The sequence below is a fragment of the Quercus robur genome, chromosome 4 (genome assembly GCF_932294415.1).
Source record: "Quercus robur chromosome 4, dhQueRobu3.1, whole genome shotgun sequence".
In the NCBI taxonomy this organism is placed as follows: domain Eukaryota; kingdom Viridiplantae; phylum Streptophyta; class Magnoliopsida; order Fagales; family Fagaceae; genus Quercus; species Quercus robur.
This window is the reverse complement of record NC_065537.1, coordinates 4,848,255-4,872,627: the sequence shown is the minus strand read 5'-3', so window position 1 is coordinate 4,872,627 and position 24,373 is coordinate 4,848,255. Positions and strand designations below refer to the sequence as shown.

Genomic DNA, 24,373 nt, shown 5'->3' with positions numbered 1-24,373 from the left:
GAGCAACCCTGAAGATGCGGGTCGACTGGTGTTATGAGCTATAGAGTTGAGCGAGTTTGATATTAAGTACCACCCACGAACCGCCATCAAAGGACAAATCGTCGCTGACTTCATAGCAGAATTCACACATGACGAGGACAAGGGGGTAGAAGAGTCCCCTCATTGGAGCATATATACTGACAGATCATCCAACAGACGAGCCAGGGGGGCTGGCATTGTAGTACTGTCACCCAAAGGAGACAGGGTTGAATGTACGGTCCGTCTCGACTTCCCCACCACCAACAATGAAGCAGAGTATGAAGCATTAGTAGCAGGCCTCGACCTTGCCAAAACAACAGGAGCCGCGAGTGTAGTCATTTATTGCGACTCTCATGTCGTGGCTAATCAAGTGAATGGACACTATGAATGCAAGGGCGAAAGGATGAAGAGATACCTTGATCAAGTAAGGGCAAGAATAGACAACCTAGAGGCCAAAATCATCCAAATCCCCAGAGGAGAAAATGAGCACGCCGACCGTCTAGCCAAAGCCGCTTCAGCAGAGCATATGATAATCCCTGGTATTGTACTCTCTTTTGTTCAGCTTTCTCCACTAATAGATTTCAGCGACATGCAGGAGATAGGCTCCGAAAGTAATTGGACCACACCGATAGTTTCATACTTAAAAAACGGGGTCTTACCGGACGGGAAGAAGGCTGCGAGAAAGCTGAAGGTCCAAGCAGCGAGGTTCGTCTTGATAAAAGACGTCTTGTACAAAAGAGGCTTCTCACGTCCATATCTGAGATACTTGGGCACAGAAGAAGCAGACTACGTCATGAAGGAGGTACACGAGGGAATCTGTGGAAACCATTCAGGGTCAAGGTTGTTGGTGCACAAGCTTGTGTGAGCAAGGTACTACTGGCCAACCATGCAAAAAGATGCCGAGACTTATGTTAAAACTTGTGACAAATGCCAAAGATTCAGCAACATTATTAGAAAACCAACTGAAGAGTTGACCCCGATGATGGCCCCATGGCCATTCGCTCAGTGGGGATTAGACATTATGGGACCATTCCCAACAGTAGTACGATAGCTGAAGTTCTTGGTAGTGGGCGTTGACTACTTTACAAAGTGGGTGGAAGCTAAAACTTTGGCCACTATTACGGAAAAGAACGTACAAAGTTTTTTCTAGAGGTGTATCATATGCAGGTTTGGCATTCCTAGAGTCCTTGTCTCGGATAACGGGAGGCAATTCGACAACGACTCTTTCTGGGATTTTTGGTCATAGTTAGAAATAAAGAACCACTACTCCTCCCCTACACATCCTCAGGCTAATGGCCAGGTCGAAGTCACAAACCGATCTTTGCTTAAGATTATCAAGACTCGGCTCGAGGGGGCAAAGGGTATATGGCTTGAAGAATTGCTAAGCGTACTATGGGCATACAGGATGACAATAAGGACATCAACAGGGGGAGACACCGTTCCTACTAACGTATGGGAGCGAAGCGGTCATCTCAACCGAAGTTGGACTCACGAGCTACAGGATGCACAACCATGACGAGAACAAAAATGACGAGGCAATACGGCTACAGCTTGACCTAGTAGACGAGATCAGGACGGCCGCAGAACAAAGGCTTGTTAGATACCAGGACCGCATGGCCAAACACTACAACTCTTGGGTCCGACACAAAGACTTCCAAGTTGGAGATCTCGTACTCAGAAAGGTCATGGGCACCGCTAGAGATCCTACCCAAGGGAAGCTCGGCCTTAATTGGGAAGGACCTTACCGAGTTACGTTATGGCAAAAGAATGACACTTACCACCTAGAGACGTTAGACGGACAGAAGCTGCCACATCCATGGAATACCAAGCACCTGCGAAAGTACTACCAGTAGAAGTAATACGGAGAACAGCAACGATCCCAATTGCCCAGTTTATTTAACCTTTAGCTACAATTACTAGTTTTTCTTTAACTATTTTTGCTACAATCTTTTTGTGCCTTTTTAAGCCCAAGGGGGCAGGTACTTTTCTCTACAAACGCATTTTCTTTTAAGAAGAATATTCAAATACAACTTTTATTTTTTCCACATGGATTTTTATTATGAATGGATAGGTTACACAGTCCGCAAAGTGGACGGATCATCCCAAGAGGATGAAAATTTGAAGTCCAAAATGGACGGATACAAAACAAGTCCACAAAGTGGACGGATCATCCCAAGAGGATGAAAATTTGAAGTCCAAAAATTGGACGGATCATCCTAGACGGGCAACAATCACAGCCCATGAATAGACGGATGAAATTAAATTACGCTATGTAGGCGAATCGTCCCTGACGTAAGAAACTCCTTAAAGTCGATAAAAATGGATGGATAAAACAAAATCCACCACATAGACGGGTAGTCCCAGACAGCGTTTGATATACAACAAATTGGACGGACACAAGCCCGTCAACTTCACGGATTGCCCCATTAGGTGAATATTTCCAAGTCCACAATAAAGGACGGGTAGGTTACCTAAAAAATTCAAGTAGGACGGATCGTCCAAAAACAAAAACTACACAAGTCCATAAAAATGGCCAGTTCTATAATGAACAACTTGAAGAGGACGGATATTTATGCATCATTCAAAAAATAATAAAGATTGATATAGCAAGCATAAAATTGTAAAATAATGCAATAACGACGGATAAAACCCTCAGAGGGTAACTGTTTAATACATAAAATTAAGGACGAATCGTTCTCAAAAAAAAAAAAAATTATTACATTTTCGGGTCGGCAACTTGAACATTTTTTGCTGGAGCTGATTCTCCATCACCTTGAACTGCCTCCTCAGCAAAGAGGTCGTCTGTGTTTTCTGAGGCGACGGGGAAAGCAAACGTCTGGTCTTGGTCATTGACAATTATCATTGACACGTCCAGTTCAGGGTAGGCTTTCTTAATTTGACGGAGTGCGTCATCAAAGCCTTGAAGGAACGATCCCCCCAGCTCGCCCAATAAGGCGTCGGAATCATGGTATTCTCGGACCGCTACCTCCTTAGCCTGACGGAGCTTTTCCTTCAAGTCTTGGATTTCCTTTTTTTTTACCTCCAGGGCCTTCCCAGCCTCCTCCGTCTTTTAATCAAGCTCATTCCTCACCTGCTTTGAAAGGTCAAACTTTTTCTCCATAGTGGACTTCCACTTGCTAAGTTGACTCAACTCACTCTCCGTTTGCTCTGCCTTTGCTCGAACACGTTCCAGGGCCGCCTTACAATTGAGGCACCGGTCCATTAGACCCTTCATCATGACGAAGGACTGAAACAAACAAGTTAAGAGTGTTAGACAAAGACAAAGTAGAATGGACGGGCATAAACCGATGGGCAAACATTACCTGTGCGACAGCAAAAAGACCCATCTCCCCCATCGCCTCCGTTGAGTGATTACCCAAATCCTCGTAATCCTCGAACGAGATTATAGAAGAAAGCTTCTCTAAGGAGAATTTGTGTGACGAAGGAGAGGAGGAGGCTTCTCTTGGCTTGTGGACGGGGCCTTCATCAAACCTTTGCCGGACCCATGCTTTATTGGGGTGACGGTCTTCGTACCCTCAGCCATTAACCCGACGACAGGTTCCAGAGAGACTTTCTACTGCTTTTGAGGACAATCAGATTTGGAAGGAGGCTTTCTTTTTATCGATGGAGTCGTCCCCTTGGGAACCACCTCGCCGGACTCTTTTCTTTTAGCAGGCTGTGCCTTTATCAGAGCCCTCCTCTTAGCATCGTCCATCTCTGCAAAGAAGGACGGATAAAGTCATTAACTAAGTTGAAGCCGTTTATACAAAATGAAGGTTGACGGACTTACGTCTGTGAATTCTCTCGTTATATCTGACGGCTTCAGGAGTTGGTTCAGGACCATCACAATACCAGTGAATGGTCTTTGGGTTTACCAACTTCGCCCAAGTCCTTTCTTCCGGCTTGGTCTTCTGAAAAATCTTCTCGAGGAAACTAAACTCCTCAATACTAACTTGTGGGCGCCATCTACCTACAGAGAAAATAGACGATTAGAAGAAAGAACCATAGCTGACGAATATAGAAAATATTTGCAAATTAGGACGGATGCATACGAGATGAATGTAATACTCCCCAAGTTGTGTCGACGGGCATATAGTCCATCTCTCCTGGACGGCTCATCCACTCGTCACCCTCTAGGAAGAAGTAACGACTCTTCCAGTCTCTATTTGAGTTGGGTGTTTCAAAAATGACCTTCAACAACGGGCTCCTACTGGCAAAACTCTACATTCCCCTTGACCTGTCAATCTCGTCTGGACTGTAGCAATGAAGGAATTCACGCACCGTCAGCCTTCTAGCGCCGTCTGTCAAGCACCATAGAGAATCTCCATTGCTGTGAAGACCCTCCAGGTGTTTGGGGATATCTGGTTGATGGACAAACCCAAATATTTTAAAAGCTCTCTATGTAGGGTACTAAGCGGAAACCTAAGTCCTGCCTTCAGCATCTGCTCGTACACTCCGACACCTTCTACCCCGTCGTAATAGCATTTCTCTGATACGTAGGGTAGACGGATTGGAATGTAGTCCGGAATTTGAAAGTTAGCCCTAAAAGTGCTGAAATGTTTCTCCCTAATGACGGATGTGAATTTATGCACCATCCACTCTAGTAGCATGATGAACTCCCTAAGTCCATCAGAACTGATGACGGATCCCAATGGTTGATCCTCGCCGTCATCAGACGTGTCTTCTACTTCAACCATCTCCATATCCTCATTTGTTGAGGACGAGGAAGAGGCAGATGGACTCCTCTCTTCACCGGGACTCTCTGGGTCTTTATGACCAGACGGGTATACTTCCTCGTATTCTGCCCTATCACGAACTACTGACTGATTACTTGACGCACTAGACATTGCCTACAATTGACGACAAAATCTAAGACTGACAGATCTAGTAGTGACTGACGGGTGTGTAGGTCTAGCAAAATGTAAGCACAAAATGCAAGACTTGGAAAAAATAATAATAAATACTCACCGCTCTGAGTAACGGAAAGTCAAAGGTTATATAGTTGACGGGTACAGATGTTCAACGGAGTGCTCTGACAAGGTTGATGACGTTGCTCTGATAATATGTTTTGGCTAAAAATTGTAGAAATGAGGGGGGAGAAGTGTGTTAAATATATGAGAGATGCACGGAAGACGAAGCAATGCTTCGATCCAGTACAAAATCCAATCAAAAAGTGACACGTGGCATGCCTCATAAATGCTTGACAACCTGTCAACAAATGTTCGCAGTTTATGTCCCCTTGAAGAACCGTTAACTTCAAGATACCTCAACTGTCAACTTCAAGAGCCTTCAACCGTCAACCTAAATAATCTTGGACCGTCAACCCCAATTAAAATTGAATCGTCACCCCCAATTAAAATTGAACCGTCACCCTACTAGTTCGACCACCTAAATCATGACGGACCAAAGGGTGAAGGGGGCAACTGAAGGGGTAAAAAATAGCATGATGAACCTTCGCTACATTGGGCCTGACGGATCCTAGCCCATGGGCCGGCAATAGGAGAGAGCCCAGGGCCTGGCATGACTTAAAATACTTGTTGCACACGTTTGAAATCTGAGAGAATCCTAAAGGAAATCAAAATCCTAGTACAAGGATAATTCTAGAAGATACGGGCTTAATGAAAAACCCACTCTATAAGGAAATGTTTTGCCCATCATGTTTGGGATTGCTTAAGTAGAGTCCTATAAGGAAAAGACTTCTACGTCAAGGAAGAGAGGCCAACCTTCTACTACTATAAAAGCCCCAATACCCTCACAAATCAAGGTATGCATAATTTACCCTCTCTAGCACTCTAGAGTTGTGAGAATAATTCTAACTTGACCTTTGGAGGGTATTTGGCCGGCACCACACCGGTGCTCTCTATGAGGTCTTCTATTATTTTGTTGTGCAGGTCTACTTTGAGTGTGCGAGTGCTGTGTGACCTATTGGTGATTTTTCGGCATCATCACCTATTAAAGCTCAATATTAAAATTAAAAATTCTATTAAGTGTAGTTAGTGCCAAATCTGCCAAATTTAGATTTGGCAACATTCTCAATTATTTTTTGCAGAGAACAAAGTTTAGTTACAAAATTGGTTGTAGTTTTATACTACAACCTTATTCAATATCTTTTTATTGGAAGTAAATTTTGACAAATCCACCATTAGACTACATATTCTTCTTATATACTTCATGCTTGCAAAATTTCTAAAAAAATGAAGATTAATAGCTATACCATCAATAAATTGTTTAAATTGCAAGTTTTTGTAGTTTAAAATTATGCATAAAATATAAGCTGATAGATCATCTAGTAAATAATATTCAATTGATACAAAATTTGATATGTGTATTAAGAGCGTAAAGAATATGTAATACAACAGTTAGATTTTCAAAATATGTAGTAATATTTAATTTATTGAGTAAGGTTGTAGTCTTAGGCTACAACCAATTTTGTAGCTAAACTTTGTTCTTTTGTAAATATCACAAACTAAAATCAACACAAGAATTTGCATTATGCAGTCATTTGAAAGATACAAACAACCTTAAAAAGTAATTCCAAGAACATATATATCTGGTTGCCCCTTTAAAGTTTTCAAATATGAAATTCCTCAGCATGCGTAGAAAACTTCGTAAATTTACATAGAAAATTGCCAAATATAAGCATTTGCATGGCTTAGAACTATAAATTATTATTATATAAGAGAAGAAAAGTTCCTTATAGTTGGAAAACATTGATGGAATTTACATTCTTTAATGTGTTATTGTGTCATTGTCTGAATGGTCAACTTCTTACAGAAGATTGCTTTGGCCCCCCTCCCAATTTTTAAATAAGGTTACAACTCTATTAACAATAATAAATTGTATAAAACAATGATTTTTTTTTTTAGAAGATAAAACAATGAATTAAATTAATTGGACATCCAAAAACCTATAATAAAACATAATTATCTTAACAACCATCTCAAAAAATAAACTTTTTTTTTTTTTTTTGAGAATTAAGACTTGAATTTCATTAAACTAAATCAACCATAGTTGGTTAACAATACAAAATAGAGGTGTGGAGGAACATCCTCCATCCACACCTGTAAACCTGCAACATGTTATGCATGTTTTGCAAGGTTATGAGCAACAACATTGCCAAGTCTACGAATGTGGGAAAATGAAACACAATTGACATCTATTGTGGTTTTGGTTGTAGCTAAGATGTGACCAAAGGGAGCTAGTGAGTCTTCCTTGCTCTGTAATGCTTTGTTGAATCCCCTTCTAAGATGAATCTTGAGAAGCCAAATTCTGCAACAAAGGATAGAGCTCTTGCTGTTGCCATTGCTTCCACCAGGTCCGAAGAGAAAGGGAGTTGAATCTGCTCTGATAGTGAGGCCAACACTTGACCAAAGCTGTCCCGAATAACTACTCCCAGGCCTGCCTTATTTATGTCATTGACTGTTGCTCCATAGAAGTTAATTTTCAAACAGCTATCAGGTGGAGGGTGCCATGCAACTTGGGTTGGTGGTGGGGTGACCCTATGAGCTCTTTGCACGTTGCTTGCTTGTTGATAGTTCGTTAAGGCTTGTTGGGAAGTTGGAATCACCTGCGATATAGGGTGATCTTTGTTGCTCACTCTCAATTGATTCCTACGAAACCAAATGTTCCACATAATGACCACCATTAATTCCACCTTACTACATACATTTGAGACATAGAGAAGCAATTCTTTTATATCTGCGAATGAACGAGCTTGGTGGAATGAGAAATCTGGTATGGCATCCCAGATTGGAGTAAGCTTTGAGCATTCCCAAATTGCATGTAAGACCGATTCTTCCGCTTGCCCATAGTGATCGCATGTGTCTTCATTCAAGATTTTCCTCCTCTTCAGGTTTTTCTTCACTGGAATTGCATCCTTACTTGACCTCCATACAAAATTTGTGACTTTGTTTGGGACATCAAGATCCCAAATCAGCTTCCATAGCTCACTGTTGTGATGGTGCCTAGGAGATCGATTGTGGATCTCTTCTCTTGCTAAGAACTTGTATCCTGACTTGACAGTATATGTACCCAATGCATTGAAAGGCCATGTGAGTTTGTCCACAACAGGGGTAGGCCATAGTGGAATACTTTTTATCAAACTTACCTCCTGAGTGTTGAAGATTCCACGTATGAGACAATCATCCCAGTTGTGTGTCACCGGATCAATGAGATCTTGGACTTTAATATCCTTAAAGCCTTTAACAATTGGTGATTGGATCCATGGGTGATCTAATGATGGAAGCCAAGCATCAAGCCACACATTAATGGACTCCCCACTTCCTACTCTCCATTTATCACCTTTCAACAAAACTTCATGCCCTTTTAGGATACTTTGCCAAGCATAGGATCCTGAATGAGAATTTGAGGCCTCCATAAACGAGCAATTCGGAAAGAATTTTGATTTGAAGACCCTATAAAATAGGGAATTCTGATTGTGCAAAAGTCTCCATGCTTGTTTGGTTAGTAGTGCATCATTGACAAGGGCCAAGTCTTTGAAGCCCATATCCCCTTTAGATTTTGGAAGGCATAGTGTTTCCCACTTAACCTAATGAATCTTCCTCCTGTCTCCTTTCTGATCCCACCAAAATTTTTTTATAAGGCTTTCAATTTAATTATGCTCCTTCCTCCTTTAAAACATCAAAATAAATAAAAATCTGCTCCCTGTTAAAAAATTTTCTGGCTTACTTTGGAGTTAACGGTGGGAGAAGGCTATGTTTTGCAAGAATCTTGGTACCAAGGAACAACATGTATTCTTCAACTTCCTTTTAAGACCACCTCGATAGATTGCACTACCAATAGATCTGCATCTGGGATTCTAGGCAGATAGGCTCCTTCATCCTTTCTTTATGATTCTCATAAGTCGTAAGCTCTGCAATTTACTCTAACCTCGAGAGAGTGAGTAGATGTGTACAAGTTAAAAACCACACGCTTCAAACACAAAGTTTAGGAAGTGTTTGGTACATGCACTTAAAAAAAACTGAATTTTGAAAACATGTGTGGAAATATATGTGAATGAAAATGTATGTGAAAATACGTGTAATGTTGTTTAAATACTGAAAATATATGTTTGAGTGGATGTACCAAACGGGGAGTGGTTTCACATCATAACAATTGTAGTATCTTTTTTACTTCCCCAGTAACGTGTACTATGCACTCTTCTTCTTCCATTTTCTATTTTCCTTTTATCACTCTTTTTCTATTTTTTATTTGTTATTGAATTGATAAAATATAATTTCATATAACATATAATATAAATACAACAAATTATTATTAAAATGATAAAATATATAATACATCATATAAAGAAAATAACGGAATGTTTCATGGGTTTATTTTATTATGTTAATTTTTTATGCATTTGATACTTGTTTGTCTAATTTTTAATAATCTTCAACCTGTTTGTAATTCCTTATGTCGATCATTATACTTAATATGTTGTAATTAATTTGAATATCTAGGTTTATAAGTGATTCATTCTTTAAAAAAAATGATGATAAGTAAGAAGATTCTATATTTTTTTGTCCTAATGTTAAAACTTCAACTTCCCATTAATGTTCTTCAAATAATACACAGAAAGTTATAAAGTACTAAATTTGTGTATTGAATTGTCTTTATAGTACTATTTTAGACTATTGTACATAATATGAATATAGTATATACAAAGGAAATTTTTTTAGTCATCTCATTTATTATTTGGCCCCCCTCCTCAAAGACAAATTTCTAGCTCTGCCATTGAGGGTGTGAGTCTAGAATACCTCTAAATTAAGGCTTTTATACTCTTACATTGGTTTTTTCACATCTTTTATTTCATACCAACTTTCATATGTTAAAATATGGACATTTTTTAAAGGATAAAGTTATTTTTTTATTTTGGAGAAAACCATTGCTAAAAAGGATAAAGTTTGGTTCTAAATATGTTTAGAGTTATCTTTTTCAATTTATTAAGTGTCAAATTATAAACTTTCTAAAAAAACAAGTGTCAAATTATAAAGACTCCATGCATATTGTTTAAACAAGTCACATTACTCATTAAAAAATTTATGTGACTAAAATTATATATAGATAGTTTCTTTAATTACCATATACATAGTAGGTGTGGAGGCCAGTTAGTCAGGAGGTATTATTAAAGTTGTACAAATTGGGCCTATGGCCCAATTCGAGGATATTAACCAATCCGAGGATGGTCAAATAAGGTTATAATGGGAATGGTATAAGAAGAAAAATAAAGATAGTATGTGATAAATCCAACATACGTCCAAGGAGAAAAATCATCTCGGAAATGGGGACCCGAGGTCAGTAAGAATGTCCTATAATCTCGGACCTTCTTCAAGGTTGCATCACAACTAGGAGTTGGACATTGGATAAGGGATGAGTAGTTGATGGTTCTGGGAGGTGTTGGATGGGACAAGAAGGAATTCCTAGAATCTAACCTACATGTGTATGGTGGAGATGATACCAAGATTGTAGTATATAGCATGAGAAGGTGGCCTGAAGCAAAGGATGAGAAAAAAATCAAGAAATCTTTGTAATAATATTTTGAACTCTTGTAACTTTGTTCATCAACAAGATCTTATAACACAGCTCCTCAGACCGTGCCGAGAACAGATTTCCTTATCTTATTTATGTTTAATGCCCTTAAATCACCAACTATTATTGTCTTTCTTTCGGAATAGAACAAGTTCTTTCATCCACGCTCTACAAATTCATTGTTTGGGCTTGTTGGGCTAAACTCCTATCCTATATTGGGTCCAATCCAAATTCAGTCCTCACAGTAGGTATGTTGGAGTAAAATAAATTTAATCATGTTTATAGTTAAACATTTTTTTTAGGGTAAACTATGTATTTGGTCCTTATCTTATACATCATATTCCAATTTGGTCCATAACATTTCAATTGTGTCAATTTAGTTTCTAACCTTTTAATTTAGTCTATGTCGTTATATCTTAGATAAAAATTAATGACATGGAAAATGGTCAAAATAAAATTTTTGTGTATTATCATATCAATGAAAGCTAATTTTTTATTTTGACCATTAGACGCGTCATTAATTTTCATCCAAAAAATAATGGGAATGACTAAATTGACACGACACTGAAAAGATAGAGACCAAATTGATACAATTGAAATATTATGGACTAAATTAAAATATAATACATAAAATAAGAGCCAAATACATAATTTACCATTTTTTTAATATATAAGCATACCTTCGTCAATTATAAATATAGATATTAATGTAAAAGAGTAGAATGTAACCTAGCTGGAAACAATATTTTTCCCAATAAATCAATACCTAGTCTTTGATAGACTTCGATTGATGTCTATAGTACAAATGCTATCATATATATATATATAAAAGATGTCTATAGTTAGAAAGGGGAAAAAAAGATAAAGAAAAATAAAAATAAAGGCAAATTCTGATTAAAAAAAAAAATTGGAAAGGGGAATTTGCCATGTTCTTTTTGTAAGTAAGTGGTACACGTGTGAATTAGGGGATGGTTGTTTTGTTTTTGGTAACCGGGGGATGGTTGTTGACTAGTTGTTTTTGGATGCTGGATATTCTTCTTCTTACAAAATTATAAAATCTCTCTTATTCATAGAAAAGAGAAAAAGAGGCCTTTTGATGAACTTTACTCCTTTTGTCTGAATCAATTGTCCCAATTCACACAACCTCATCTCATCGCATCCTCGTCACTCGTCAGCTTCTCTTTGATCTTCTTTTTTGTCTTCGTCAATCTTTAATCTTCAATCTTGGATCTTACTTAATTATTGCCTAGAAAGTACGGACGTTGCTGGGAGGGTGCTGCACCCGAGTTCGACGCGGTTGACCACGTGTTGGTGCCGCATCTGAGTTTTTTTTTTTTTTTTTTTTCCTCTCGGATTCGTGTCGACTCGGCTCGATTAGCGCTGACGTGGCTTGATTCGCACCGAATCGGCTTCGATTCGTGTCGAACTAGGCTGATTCGCCCAGAATCGGGCCGTATCGGCCATATCGGGTCGTATCGGCCAGCGACCGATACGGCCGAAATAGGCCGGAAACAGCTGAAACGTGCCGAAATCGGCCTTGAAACTCGCCGGAGCAGCTGAAATTCTGACCTCAAATGTGTTTCTTGCCTTCTTCTTTCTTTGTTTTGTGAATCAAGGTATATTAATGTGTTTTTTAAGAATATTTAATAGTAAAAATATATAGAAAATATAAATGAAAATATTTTTAATAATTTTTTAATCGCCGAGTCCTGCCGCACCCGCACCCTACTTTTTCAAAAATTGCCGAGTCCCGCACCTGCACCCACACCTGAGTCCCGAAACGCACCCGTGCTTCATAGATTATTGCCCTTCCACTCAAGTCTCAACTCGTCACAAAGCTGATTGCTTGGAATCGAAGAAGGAGAAGACAAACAATGGCAGAAATTGCACTCTCAGGAGCAATAACTGTAGTTTCCAAGGTGGTACCGTTTCTCTACAAAATATGTTCTGGCCGCGATCGTCGTAACATTGAAGAAGTAAGAAAATGGTTGAATACTATAATAGCTTACCTGAAGGACACGGAAGGAAGAGAAGATACAGCAGGTTTGAAGGATCGAGTTCAACAAGTGCAAGATTTAGCATATGAGACTCAAGATGCAATTGAAGAGTTCATGTGTGAAGTTCCTGAACACTCCCATCATCATTGGATCACAAAATTTCTTCATGATGTTGCTCACTCTGTTAAGGACTTTCTTCCACTGAGGCAATTGTCCTCCTGCATGGCAGATATCAAGAAAAAAGTCGACAACATCAAACACTTAGATACACTTCGCATTTGTCCCCCTATAGTTGCTTCAAGTTCTACTACAGCTGGGGAGGTATCATTTTCCAGGAATGACCATCATGTTCTTGTGAGCATTAAGAGGCGTGTAAAGGCATTTCTTGATCGTGTTTTAAGGGGAGATCAGCCAAGGGATGTAGTAATTTCAGTAGTCGGAGACCCGGGTTTAGGTAAATCCACTGTTATCCATGAAGTCTTTGAAATGGTCAAAAATAGTTTTGAATGCAGTGCTTGGGTTTCTATCCCTCCTTCTTGTGAGGACTTGTTAGAGAAACTTTTTCAGGAACTGGAATTACCTTTTGACCGAGGAAAATACAAAAAAAGGAGTTTGCAGTTTCATTTACAACAAAAAAGATACATCCTTGTTTTTTATGGTATTTGGTCTGAAGATCAATGGAACTGCATTAACGAGTTACTTCCTTGTAATAAAAAACAAGGTAGTAAAATAATCATCTCCACTCGTTATCGCAATTTAGCTTCTTATTGTACAAGCTCTCATGATTATATCTATGATCTCAACCTTAATCCATTAACATGGGAAGAGGCGTGGGAGCTCTTCTATACGAAGGTTGTAAGGTTGAATTTATTCAACCATCTAATTGGCTTTATTCCGTGCCAAATTTGCTTGTAATTCAGCATTTAGTAACCCTGTATTTAGGTGGGATTGTTGTAAGGGTAGTGAGTGAGATAGTGTGAAGATTGCTCAAGAGTGTGCAAGAAAACAGAGTGTCGCGGCTGGGACTCGCGGGTGGACTCGCGGCTTCAACCCGCCAGAAGATGCACACGTGCCAAGCATGCTAGAAGATGAATAGTCATGCTAGCTGGAGCACTACAGGACAAAACAGGACAACTGGCCATACGGTTAACTCGCGACTGGAACTTGCGACTTAGTCAAGCCGCGAGGTCAAGCCGCGAGCCACCCCTGTTTTGGAAAAACCTGACGTTTCGCATTCCTCTTCACTCCAGTATAAATACCCTTTTAACCCACGATTGAAAGAGAGCTTCCAGAGAGAATTTTGAGAGAGAAACCCTAAAGAAAAACCAGATTGTTTCACCCACAATCTCTACCTTAGAGTCTCATCAAATTCCCTCACTCTCTTCCTCTCCATTGTCAAATCCTTGAGAGGCCTTTATACCAAACCTGGTTCTCACCATTATCATCTCTGTGAGACAGACGTTTGGAGTTCTGGGAAGCAGTTAGGAAGGAGCCAATATTCATTGGTTGATGCTACGGTGTAGTAGCGGAATCCGGAAAGCTTGAAAAGAAAAAGGTTCGGCGCAACCTCGTTGGAGCAAGAAGCTTGAAGGGCTTAGGTGCATTGGGTAGATTAGGCTTGGAGGGTCTATTGCTGTCCTTGTATCCCAACTGTATTTTCTAGTGGATTGATTACCGCTTGGAGGGCGGCGGAGAGGTTTTTCGCCGAGGTCTTCGGTTTCCTCTTCGATAACATATCTGGTGTTATCGCTGTGTTTGCATCTTCCTTTCTCTCTATCTCTGCCTTTACATTATCTGCTGTGGTTTATTTTGTTGTGGCTTAGATAGTTGTTTAATCAATTCCATGTTATAGCATATGTTAAGTTTCCGCACACTAGTTGTTTAACATATTGCGTGTGTTGATTACATTGGTTTTTGGGGGTCTAAACGTTCAAAAGTGTATTTGTACACGTTTTTGAACTTTCAATTGGTATCAGAGCAGGTACACAGCTGTTTGGTTTCATTACCATTTGTGTGATCCTAGACCCCTGAGTTGTGGTTGTTGTTTTTGTTTATACCATGCTGAATTGTAGCTCAAGTGTTTGTGAAAATGTCTCTATGCATATGACTGAAAGGTGTCTTACTGATAACCTTGTAGAGTTATTAAAAACTAAGAAACATGCTAGAGTTTTTGTTCACATGCTGAAATTTCTTGAGAATCAGAATCTTGTCTTACGCAGTAGCATATCTGAATCAAAATCATTGATTAAGAAATATAAAAGAAAGAATAGAATGTTGTGTGAGATGATTGAGAATCTGAAAATGAAAAATCAATCTAAATGTAGCATGAAACCTGATGATGAGTTTGTGTTTGAAGGTCAAGATTGTCTGTCACATGTGAACCTATTTGTGCATACCTCATTAAAGGTGTTTAATGCATGTTTGTGGTATCTTGATAGTGGGTGTTCTCGCCATATGACAGGGGATAAGTCAATGTTTAAGTCACTCAAAGAAAAGGTGGGTGACTATGTGACCTTTGGGGATGGAAGCCATGCTCAAGTCCTAGGCAAAGGAACCATCGAGATACCCAGTTTGCCTCTGTTGAAAGATGTGCTGTTCATAAAAGGGCTGAAGGCGAATTTGCTGAGCATCACTCAAATTTGTGATGATGACTTCCTGGTACAATTCTCCAAGAAAGGATGTTTGATCATCAATAAAGAGGGGATTCAGGTTTTGGAAGGAAATTGGACTACGGATAACTGTTATGGAATAGTTCCCACGACACCAATATCATGTAGAAGTGCTCGGGTGGATATGTTGGAGCTGTGGCATCACAGATTTGGGCATGCCAACTTCAAACAAGTAGCCAAAGTCTCCAAACTTGAAGCAGTCGAGGGACTTCCTAAGTTTGGAAAAGTAAAGAAGACCATTTGTGGTGCATGTCAAATGGGGAAGCAAACTAAGGCAAGTCATCACAAGGTAAATGTGATAGCCACCTCTCGTTGTTTGGAGTTACTTCATGTTGATCTGATGGGGCCCACCAAAACTGAAAGCCTAGGGGGAAAAAGATATATTATGGTCATTGTGGACGACTACTCAAGATACACTTGGGTTGAATTCCTTAGAGAAAAATCAGAAGCTTGTGAGAGGCTGGAGATTCTGTGCAAGAAACTACAAAATGAAAAGGGGATTCCAATAGCCAAAATTAGAAGTGATCATGGGAGAGAATTTGAGAATGCAAGATTCGAGTCCTTCTGTGAGAAGAATGGTATTAAAAGAGAGTTTTCAGCTCCCAAAACTCCACAACAAAATGGAGTGGTAGAGAGAAAAAATCGTGTGATTCAGGAGATGGCAAGAGTCATGTTGCTTAATAAGCAAATACCTCAAAATTTTTGGGGAGAAGCTGTCAACACCTCGTGTCACATTGGCAATAGGATTTTCTTTCGAGCTGGTACAAAGAAGACTGCATATGAGATATGGAATGAGAAGAAGCCTAAAGTGAAGTATTTCCGGGTATTTGGAAGTAAATGTTATATCTTAAATGATCGAGAGAATCTTGGGAAGTTTGATGCAAGAAGTGATGAGGGTATTTTTCTTGGCTACTCTACTACAAGTCGAGCATATAGAGTGTTCAACAAGAGAACAAAGACTGTGATGGAATCCATAAATGTCAAGATTGATGATGCCTTACCTAAGGTGGAAATGATTGATGATGTAGAAGGGCCGAGCACCGAAGAACCTGATGTTGAGGTAGAAGCTTTGGATATAGAAGGTGAAGAACCTATACCAGAAGTAGAATCGACTCCCATCAACCCAAGAAGGGAAACGAGATCGATGTCTAGAACTTCAAGTCCTCTTACTCCACCAGAAGTTCATCCTCCTATCTCTCGTAGTGATGAAGTTTCCACTTCAAAAAGGCCTTCCTCAAGAATTCTCAAGAATCATCCGGAAAGTAATATCATAGGATCACTTGATGACGGTCTTCGCCTCAGGAAAGGAAATATTCTGCTAGCCAATCATGTAACTTATCACTGTTATCTTGCACAGATTGAACCAAAGAGGGTTGAAGAGGCTCTTCTAGATGAGAATTGGGTTGAATCAATGCATGACGAGCTGAATCAGTTTGTGAGGAATGACGTGTGGGAACTTGCTCCACGGCCTGAGAACGTTCATGTTATAGGCACAAAGTGGATTTTTAAAAACAAAACTGATGAAGATGGAGAGATAATTCGAAACAAGTCCCGGTTGGTGGCTCAAGGCTACACACAAGTATAAGGGATGGATTTTGATGAATCATTTGCTCCGGTGGCAAGACTCGAATCCATTCGAATCCTCATGTCCATTGCGTGCACTCTGAAGTTCAAACTTTATCAAATGGATGTTAAGTGTGCTTTTCTGAATGGATATCTAAATGAAGAGGTTTTTGTTGAGCAACCAAAAGGATTTGAGGATCCTCATTTTCCAGATCATGTATTAAGATTGAAGAAAGCACTGTATGGTTTAAAACAAGCGCCTAGAGCCTGGTACGATCGTCTTACACATTATCTTCTAGATAGAGGTTTCAAGAGAGGGTATGCTGATCGAACTCTATTTGTCAAAAATGATGAAGATTATCTCCTTGTGGCACAAGTCTATGTTGATGACATAGTGTTTGGAGCAACTATCGAAGATCGTGCTACTGAATTTTCTGAGGAGATGAAGAAGGAGTTTGAGATGAGCATGGTGGGGGAGCTCACATTCTTTTTGGGTCTTCAAGTCAAACAACAGAAGGAGGGTATATTTGTATCTCAAGAGAAGTATGCCAGACATATTGTCAAGAAGTTTGGCCTAGACTCCAAAAAACATGCCTCCACTCCCATGAGCTCTGCCACTAAACTGAATGTGGATTCATCAGGAGTTGAAGTAAGTCCCACATTGTATAGGAGCATCATTGGTAGTTTGCTCTACCTTACAGCAAGTAGACCGGACATTGCTTTCAGTGTGGGCGTTTGTGCCAGGTACCAAGCTAATCCGAAGGAATCTCATCTGACTGCTGCTAAACGAATCATTCGATATGTGAATGGTACTGCAAACTATGGTCTGTGGTATTCAAAAGACTCAAATGCGTGTCTTGCTGGGTATTCGGATGCTGACTGGGCTGGCAGTGTAGACGATCGGAAAAGTACTTCAGGCGGCTGTTTTTATCTTGGTAACAATCTTGTTTCATGGATGAGCAAGAAGCAGAATTCAGTGTCTCTATCTACTGCAGAAGCAGAGTACATCGCTGCTGGAAGTTGCTGCACTCAGCTTCTTTGGATGAAGAAATTACTTCATGACTATGGAATTCCTCAAGAAACAATGTGTGTCTTCTGTGACAACACCAGTGCCATCAATCTTTCCAAAAATCCTGTTCAGCATTCAAAATCCAAACACATAGAGATACGTTACCATTTCATTCGGGATTTGGTAGAGGAAAGAGTTGTGTGTCTTGAGTTCATACACACTGATAATCAAAAGGCGGATATCTTCACCAAGCCTCTCGATGGTCCACGGTTTGAATCACTCCGTAAGACCATTGGTGTCGGTACAATTCCTTGACTCTCTTGTGTGTTGTGTGCTTCATTTTTTTATATATATCTGTCTGTGTTGGAGCACACACTTATTTTTGCAACTTGTTTCTTGTTTGCTTGTTCTTTTGTGTTTACTGCTGGTTATGTCTGTGTTTTATCAAACTTTTTGTTTCTTGAGTCAAAAATCCAAAAAAATTACATAAAAAAATTTGAAAATCAAAAAGCTTGATTGACTTTGTTGAGTTTTTGTCTTAAAACTCATTTTGCCTTGTATCTTTGTGCTAATGGCTTTGTGCATTTTCGAGCATTGCTTGTTTTCATGCACTCATATCACTATGGGAAAAATCTTGAAATCTATGTGATTGTTGTAAATAGATCTTCAAACTTGTCATGAATGATTAGTGAATGGTTATGTTGATCTTGAAACATGCATAGACTTGTGTCTATATCTCTTCCCACTTTTTATTTTTTTTGTTTTGCTAAAAAGAGCTCACTAAATGTAAATCTCCAAATGAAAAGAGATATTGAGCTGCAAAAGCCTGTCGCACATTCTAGTATTTGACTAGGAAAAAGGGTAAGCGACCTTATATCAAAAGTGAAATTTCTTTCAAAAAGGCCAAAGGCCTGTTCTTCAAAGAAAAGTGTTGTCTATCCCTCTCACAATGAGAGATGATTGCCTCAAAAGATCAATTGTTATGGCTGAAAGTGGAGTCAAATGAAAGGCTCCTAGTTATGTTATCAAGTTGTGTGGGAAGTCATATATTCATATTTCTATAATTGAGATTGGTCACATGATCTAGTGCTAATTGTGTATGCCTTGGTTGAATTGATCATTGAAGCTTTACATTAGACAAAGGACTATCTCATTGTTGATATCCACACACAACACACAAGTTTATGTTCGATAAATGTCATATTCATTTGTGTGATTGTACTTGATAAAATGTGTTTTCACATGCTCAATCTTTGTTAATTCAAGCACAAAAAGATTTTTGAGTATTTTAGGTGTTTTTGGAAAGTGTTTTGTTGGAAAATTCTGAAAATTTCATAAATACAGTTTTGCCCTGTTTTGGCGGCTCAGTCGCGGGTATGCCAAGTCGCGAGCCTCAGTCGCATCTTCGCTGGTCATGTTTGGCGACTTGTTCGCGAGTGGAAGGTCCAGTCGCGAGATTCACTCAGAGATTTTCGCGGCTCAGCTCGCGACTCACTCGCGGGTAGACCTTCCAGTCGCGAAAAACACTTAGAAAAATTTTTCAAAATTTTGTTTTTGTGTTCTTTGGCGGCTTAATCTGGCGACTGTGTGGCGACTTGTCTCAGTCGCGAAAATCGCGTGTTTTGGACATACAGGGGCAGTTTTTTAAAATTTTCTGTTTTCCCTCGATCTTTTTGTGACTGTTCATTGTCTTTTTCTTCTGCACTTTCCCTTTCTCACCGTGCCTCCATTGTCGATCTCCATTGTTTGCTTCTTCTCAGCTAAAAATCGTCAACTCACAGGTATGGTTCTTTGTCTTGCACTCTATTTTTCCTGTTGTCATGGTTTTCCCTCTGGATTATTCTCTTTTGAGTGTGATTTTGTGATGGGTTTTGTGATGTCATCGTTAGCTTATGGTAACCTGTTCTTCTGGTTTTTGAGCTAATTTATTTTGCTTGGTTGTGTTCTTCATCATGTGCTTAGCTAGGGTTAGCTATTTTTTGTCTGATCTGTTGTTGCTATCATGTTTCACTTTGATCTTGTGTGGTATCTTGTTGATGTGGTGTTGCTTTTGGTCCTTTTGCAGCTGATTATGTGGTTATATTTGATCTCTCTCCTGAGTAGTTCTAATTTGGGCTTTTGGTGTCCCTCATTGCTATTTTCTGACCATTCTCATCCAGCTGTTAGGGTTTCTTCGTTGTTCCTACATTTTCACTAACCCACTGCTGATATAGTCTGTTGGATTGTGTTCTGTCATTTTCCTTGTTTATAATACAGACTGGTCATGTCTCCATTCAAAAAGGCTGCTGTGAAAGGAGGTTCTTCCAAAGGGAAGGAACCCGTAATTGATGTTGATGAAGACACACCTCTCCCGAAAGTGACTCGTTCTTCATCACAACGATTTGATCCCAATAAGTTCAGATCATATTCAGCTTTTCAGTCCTATGAGAATTTCTTTCTTCATGCTACACCATTACTAGAAAGAGGTGTGGATCTGCCTTCACTTCACAACACTGACATTCCGATATGTTTTGCTCACAAGGATTGGAATTACCTTCTCTCTGATCCGGATATCGTGTATGAAGAGTTGGTTAAGGAATTTTATGCTAACGCAATTGTGGAAGGAGATGAGCTTAAGTGCTGGGTTCGGCAAAAGAGCTTTTCTGTCTCTCCTACATACCTGGCAGAAATTCTTCACATCAACAGACCCATTTTTCGTCATTCACCGGTCTATGATGATCTATGTCCTGATGAGGAGCTTCTCAAACAAAGTCTTGGTCAAGACTTGGAGTTCTCACCCAATGGCAAATCCATCAGTGTTTCCTCCCTTTCTCCGAAACTGCGAGTGCTTACAATTGTGATGTTTCACAATTTGTACCCTTTATCAAGTACTGGGTATATGAATCTCGGACGTGCTTTGTTTCTTCATGATCTAATCTCTGATGAAGAAATCGACATTTGTGCTCACATCTTTCATGTTCTGCGCAAAACGGTTCTTCGCAGTGAGTCTCGGATCTGCATTCCTTTCTGCAGTCTCATTTCACGGATCTTGAAGCTCAAGGGGATCTATCCAACGGCTGATGAGTCTCCTATCCCCAAACCGAGTCCGATCAACATGCGTACATACAATGCAAGTGTTGGACATAGTCGGAAGAGAGCCAAACCAGAAACTTCTGCATCTCACAGTGACTCTCAGTTCAGCAATCTCTCCCTCGATGAGAAACTTGATCGCATTGTTTCCTCTGTCCACGAGTTGAATACAAAGATGTCTGGACTCACTGCTTCTCTACACCATCAAAGCAACCGATGGGATATGAAGTTTACTTCTCTTCAGACTCAGTTGGATCAAATTCAGAGAAAACTAGAAGAGGATGACTAGCCTATTCCATGACAAAAAAGGGGGAGTGATAGGCATAATCAGAGGGGGAGGATATTACCCTAAGGGGGAGTGTCTTTATTTTTTTGTTGTTTCCTTCTTCTCTTTAAGTTGATATATTATGTTTTGTAAAACTGTTATTCAGGTATTTGTTGTTTTGTACCCATATGCTTATGTAAGCTTTTAGGGTTAATGTTTTATGCATAGTTTGTAGGCCTTGTGGTATGTACCATGCTTAAGTGCAGCCTTTATGCTATGTTGAAATCAGTACTTTAATCTAAATGTTCTGCATTGTGGTTTATGTACTGTCACTCTTGTGCCCTTGTAGGATTGTTCCTAGATGCATATGCCTTGTGTGCTATGCATTGGTTGAGTGTTGTACATACAAGTGTCTTGCCTTGTGCTTGTTAACTTGTATGTCCTTGTGTTCATTCCAAGTGTGAATGAACACTGTGATCACTACCTTGTGGTGTTCACTTGGTTGATCAAGCCATGGTTTGTTTATTAACTCCATCTTTGCTTGATCACATATTGCCTGTTTCGTATGCATTAATAATTTTCTGCTTACAATGATCATGGTGTATTGTTGTGTTTCAGGAGTTTATGTTCATATGATTCAAGTGCTTCACAGCTTCTAGAATTAGGTGTGAGTGAGTTTTGATCAACTGTTCCCAACTCACATGTTAAGTCTAGAGTCTGTTTTAGGGTTTTGTCACGGAATAGCCAAAGGGGGAGATTGTAAGGTTGAATTTATTCAACCATCTAATTGGCTTTATTCCGTGCCAAATTTGCTTGTAATTCAGCATTTAGTAACCCTGTATTTAGGTGGGATTGTTGTAAGGGTAGTGAGTGAGATAGTGTGAAGATTGCTCAAGAGTGTGCAAGAAAACAGAGTGTCGCGGCTGGGACTCGCGGGTGGACTCGCGGCTTCAACCCGCCAGAAGATGCACACGTGCCAAGCATGCTGGAAGATGAACAGTCATGCTAGCTGGAGCACTACAGGACAAAACAGGACAACTGGCCATACGGTTAACTCGCGACTGGAACTCACGACTTAGTCAAGCCGCGAGGTCAAGCCGCGAGCCACCCCTGTTTTGGAAAAACCTGACGTTTCGCATTCCTCTTCACTCCAGTATAAATACCCTTTTAACCCACGATTGAAAGAGAGCTTCCAGAGAGAATTTTGAGAGAGAAACCCTAAAGAAAAACCAGATTGTTTCACCCACAATCTCTACCTTAGAGTCTCATCAAATTCCCTCACTCTCTTCCTCTCCATTGTCAAATCCTTGAGAGGCCTTTATACCAAACCTGGTTCTCACCATTATCATCTCTGTGAGACAGACGTTTGGAGTTCTGGGAAGCAGTTAGGAAGGAGCCAATATTCATTGGTTGATGCTACGGTGTAGTAGCGGAATCCGGAAAGCTAGAAAAGAAAAAGGTTCGGCGCAACCTCGTTGGAGCAAGAAGCTTGGAGGGCTTAGGTGCATTGGGTAGATTAGGCTTGGAGGGTCTATTGCTGTCCTTGTATCCCAACTGTATTTTCTAGTGGATTGATTACCGCTTGGAGGGCGGCGGAGAGGTTTTTCGCCGAGGTCTTCGGTTTCCTCTTCGATAACATATCTGGTGTTATCGCTGTGTTTGCATCTTCCTTCCTCTCTATCTCTGCCTTTACATTATCTGCTGTGGTTTATTTTGTTGTGGCTTAGATAGTTTTTTAATCAATTCCATGTTATAGCATATGTTAAGTTTCCGCACACTAGTTGTTTAACATATTGCGTGTGTTGATTAAATTGGTTTTTGGGGGTCTAAACGTTCAAAAGTGTATTTGTACACGTTTTTGAACTTTCAAAGGTCTTCCAAGGTGATAAATGCCCGGATCATTTGGTTGATTGGTGTGAGAAAATTGTGATAAGATGTGAAAAATCGCCACATGCAATTGTTGCAGTTGCCAATTTCTTGTCAAATAAGCCACGTATTGGGACAAAGTTTAAGAATGTACTTGATAGCCTTGCATGTGAACCAGGACATCCTGTCTCTCTTTCCTGCTATAAAATTTTCTCGCATAGTTATTACCATCTACCGCCCAACCTCAAGTCTTGTTTTTTGCACTTTTGCAATTTTCCTGAGTTTCACCCTGTTAAACGTGGAACACTGATCCACCAATTGATAGGTTGCTGGTTCATTGAGGAAAAAGAAGGTAAAACTCTGGATCAGGTGGCATATGAGAACTTAGTTGAGCTAGTTCAAATGAGCATGGTTCATGTGACCAGGCGAGATTCTGAAGGACGAATAAGGAGTTGTTAAGTTTCTAATCTTGCAAGAGGGTTCATCCTTTCCATGTCTGAGAAGGTAAACTTCATTAATGTTCTTAGAAGTCCAAGTGCCAGTTTGGGAGGAGAGAAAACCTGTCGCTTATCTCTTCACAATTGCTTCCCCTCCATGTTACAAAGGACAGACCTCTCTTATGTTCGTTCTTTTTCTATGTATGAGGTAGAAAATTTTTCAGAATCAATGGCCAAAGAACTTCTCAAAAAATTCAAGTTAATAACAAGTTTAGAAATGGAAAATGCAACCTTGCAACATTTTCCAGAAGAAGTACAAGGATAGATTCAGTTCCAAAATCTATTAAGAAGAAGCTTCCGAACCTGATAATTGTTGACTTTAGAAATACTCTTATCACCAAGTTGCCCAAGGAGATCTTTGGACTTCCTAAGTAGCTCTCTTTGTTTGTTGGTTGCCCAAATGCTGTTGTAGGAGCACAAGTGTATCTAGGAATTGAGTGTTCCACTTCGTTATAGAAGCTGTCACTTATCAAGGCAAACCTAGGTTGCATGGACACGCCATGTCGGTGTCGGACACTGGAATGGGTATGACTCGCCGGATTCCGATGTCCGGCGAGTGTCTCTTCTTTTTTTTTTTTTTTTTTTTTTTTTTTTTTTTTTTTTTTTCGACTCCGACTTGGCTCCGACATGCTAGCAGTGAAAAAAAAATTCACAGATTTTGACAGATGGACTTACCAATACCATTGATTTTGTGATATACCCTAAAACAAAAAAGCAAGTTTAGAGTTTGAGAAATCATTAGATTGACCTCTACTCGCATCTCAAGTTCTCAACCCACCCTCCCTCTGACCTCTGCCCGCTTCTGCTGCCCTCTATCCCTCACTGGAGCTAGATTGGGCAAATCGACAAGCTCCATAGACGTCGACACCGTGCCCTGTCCCTTTCGATCT

At 39.8% G+C, this 24,373-nt stretch overlaps 1 protein-coding gene across 1 annotated transcript; it reads left to right on the top strand.

Annotated features, from left to right (window-relative positions):
- The first annotated feature begins 12,374 nt into the window (after nt 1–12,374).
- LOC126720402 (disease resistance protein Pik-2-like) lies at nt 12,375–23,732 on the top strand. The gene is made up of 2 exons (XM_050422837.1): nt 12,375–13,397; nt 22,993–23,732. Exons 1-2 carry the CDS (start codon nt 12,423–12,425, stop codon nt 23,443–23,445), a joined length of 1,428 nt encoding a protein of 475 aa, XP_050278794.1. The 5' UTR covers nt 12,375–12,422; the 3' UTR covers nt 23,446–23,732.
- The last annotated feature ends 641 nt before the right edge of the window (nt 23,733–24,373 follow it).

Excerpts from the sequence above, each read along its gene's own strand:
- LOC126720402 (XM_050422837.1), top strand. The coding sequence starts at position 12,423 with ATGGCAGAAATTGCACTCTCAGGAGCAATAACTGTAGTTTCCAAGGTG. Across the intron at positions 13,398-22,992 it reads GGGAGCTCTTCTATACGAAG|GTCTTCCAAGGTGATAAATG; the intron begins GTTGTAAGGTTG and ends GAACTTTCAAAG.